The sequence below is a fragment of the Pteropus alecto genome, unplaced genomic scaffold (assembly GCF_000325575.1).
Source record: "Pteropus alecto unplaced genomic scaffold, ASM32557v1 scaffold43, whole genome shotgun sequence".
Classification (NCBI taxonomy): Eukaryota; Metazoa; Chordata; class Mammalia; order Chiroptera; family Pteropodidae; genus Pteropus; species Pteropus alecto.
The window spans coordinates 8,199,580-8,202,127 of record NW_006435764.1 but is presented as its reverse complement, the minus strand read 5'-3'; the positions used below and the strand labels follow the sequence as shown (position 1 = coordinate 8,202,127).

The window sequence follows — 2,548 nt, the reverse complement described above, 5'->3', positions numbered from 1 at the left end:
GTCCTAAGTCCCAAACCACCAACCTTCGAAAGTGCTTTGGGGTCACAGCGACAGGAACATGGCCCATCACTAAGTGGGGAGCTGCTCTCTGAGAACCCCAGCTGTTGGTCCCACTGGGACAAATCAGGGTACCCTGAGCTCCTTTGACATCTGTTCACTCTTAAGTGTACTTTAGACCAACTCTGTCGAAATATCCATCTCGTCGAGTTTTAACGCATTTTACGATTTAAGAAATAAGCCTCCGCGCCACGGCGACTTGCTCTCTGCAGGTTCATCCCCACCATGGAAGGTGGTTACAGTGGAAAGCTCTACTCAGCTGGAAACTTCTTGGAACTTGGCTCAGGGGCGGGGACAATCTTATCAGGAAACTTTCCGTTTGGAATTAGAATAATAGGTGACATTGGAGGGCTGATAAGATCGATTCCCAAGCACTCGGGCTGTATATATATAAGGAGCAGCCACTGCCTGCTTCCGTACCCATTTCACCTACCTTTCCTTCTCTGGAGATTTGGGACCCAGGAAGAACCATGAAGTGGCTGCTGCTGCTCGGCTTGGTGGCTCTGTCTGAGTGCCTTATCTACAAGTGAGTCCGGGGAACACGCAGCACGAAGAACAGCTTCCAAAGGGCTATTTCCCTTTGCTGCCTGTCACGTTGCCTTTCTTCCCTCCTAGGTTTTCCTCCTTCCCTCGTACAACTCCTCTCTCTCTCTTTGACCATCTCAAATCTCCCCCCGGGCCTCTCTCTCTCTGCCCTTTTGGGGAGCCAGCACTGCCAACGCGGTTAAGAGCCCAGGCCCTCAAATGCGGCCTGGTTTTGGTTCCCAGCTCCATCGCTAGGCCGGATGGCTTTGAACGTCCACTTAACCCCTTTGTATGATTGTGCCCAAAATGGGAGCATCTCCCCTCTTGGCCCCCTTCCTCTACCCTCTCTTGGGCAACCTTCCTTTTCCTCATGGCTTCCACAGCACCCCGTGAGCAGACTCCTTGCCTAATCACTCTTCCTCCTCCTAACTGTCTGTTTGCAAACACTTGCTCGCCGCAGGGTCCCCCTCGTCAAAAAGAAGTCCTTGAGGAGGAACCTGATCGAGCATGGCCTGTTGGCAGACTACCTGAAGACACACAAACTTAATCCAGCCAGCAAGTACTTGAAGGAGGCCGCCTCCTTCACGGACACCGAGACCCTTGAGAACTACTTGGACGTGAGTGCATGAGCAGGCAGCAGAGGTGGCTCCAAGGACTTGGCCAGGAGGAGAGCGCGGGTCCCAGGAGTCTTGGAAAATGTACCAGGACTCTAAGCCTCCAGGGGTCTGCTCCCTGGATCTCAGAGACAGAGGGAAGGCAGGAAAACTCAGTCAGAGCTGCTGCTCTTATTCGTTCATTCATTCCTTCATTTGTTCATTCATTCATCCAGTGGTTACGTATACGGCACCTCGTTACGTGTCAGGCATGGTGCTGGGCCAGGGGAAGGAAGAGTGAACGAAACTGCGCACAGCCCCTGCCCTTATGGAGCTCAGTCTAGTAGGGAGAGACAGACAATAATCCGTGAGCCCCACTAAGCATGAGAAGTCCAGGTGGGCGAGGGCTATGGTGAAGGTGCCAGTGTGGCAGGTTGCAGGCGGGGACACCTCCCTGGAGCAATGAAGGAAGAGCCAGGGTTCCAAGAGAATGGGAGAGAGTCCCAGAGAGCAGGAAGGCTCGTTCCAGACCCTGGGACAGTGGGGAGCAGAATACATTTGAGGAAAGAAAGCCAGCGTGCATGGAGAGCAGAAAGGGAGGGAGGAAGGGCGGTGCGTGCACTGTGAGGCCTGAGGAGTCGGCGGGAGGCGCCGGGCAGAGTCTCTGATAAGAGTCTGACTCAACTTAACGGGTGGTCGACAAGATCAGATTGGAGTTACAGGAAGATCCATCTGACTCTTCTCTTTGGGATGCCACGGCCACGCCCCGCCCTTTGGTAAAAACCGTGTGTCCCCTGTGCAAATGGCACAGGGCCAAGGGGACAAAGCGATGTCACCTGTCACTAAGAGCTCAGCCTTTGAAATCTGCAAGACCTGGTCCAAATCTAGGCTCTAATGCTTCCAAGCCATGTAACCTTGGGCGAATCATTTACTTTCTCTGAGTGAGCCTCAGTTTCCTAGTCTGTAAATCAGAACCACCGATATCTACCATCAGAGGGCTGTTACGAGCAATGAATGCAATTATGTCTTTTGGAGCACTTAGCACAAGGCCTGTCCTCTGGTAAGAGCTTGGTAAAGTTAGCCCATTTATTCACTTAAATATTGATGAAGCACCTACTGTGTGCCAGGGGCTATGCAAGGAACTGGGGAAACGATAGTGAATAAGCAAAGTTCCTGGAGCTTGTATTCTAGAGAAGGCAGGTAAGAGACAAATGGGTACGTAAGAGAATTTCGGAGAACGACAAGTGGCACAAAGAAAAATTAAATAATTAGAGTAAGGGGAAGAAGAAGAAAGAGCGAGGGGCAAACTTAGATAAAGTCATCAGGGAAGGCCTCTTGGTAGAGGCGACGTTTGACCAGAGCTCTGAGTGACT

The 2,548-nt window shown here is 51.9% G+C and overlaps 1 protein-coding gene across 1 annotated transcript in view; it reads left to right on the top strand.

Moving 5' to 3' along the window:
• Positions 1-527: 527 nt before the first annotated feature.
• The window catches only part of LOC102897755 (pepsin A-1), an 8,737-nt gene continuing 6,716 nt past the window's right edge, over positions 528-2,548 (top strand). The window contains exons 1-2 of the mRNA XM_006911233.1: positions 528-583; positions 1,043-1,199. Coding sequence (XP_006911295.1) covers positions 528-583; positions 1,043-1,199 — 213 coding nt within the window. The remainder of the gene's footprint in view (positions 584-1,042; positions 1,200-2,548) is intronic.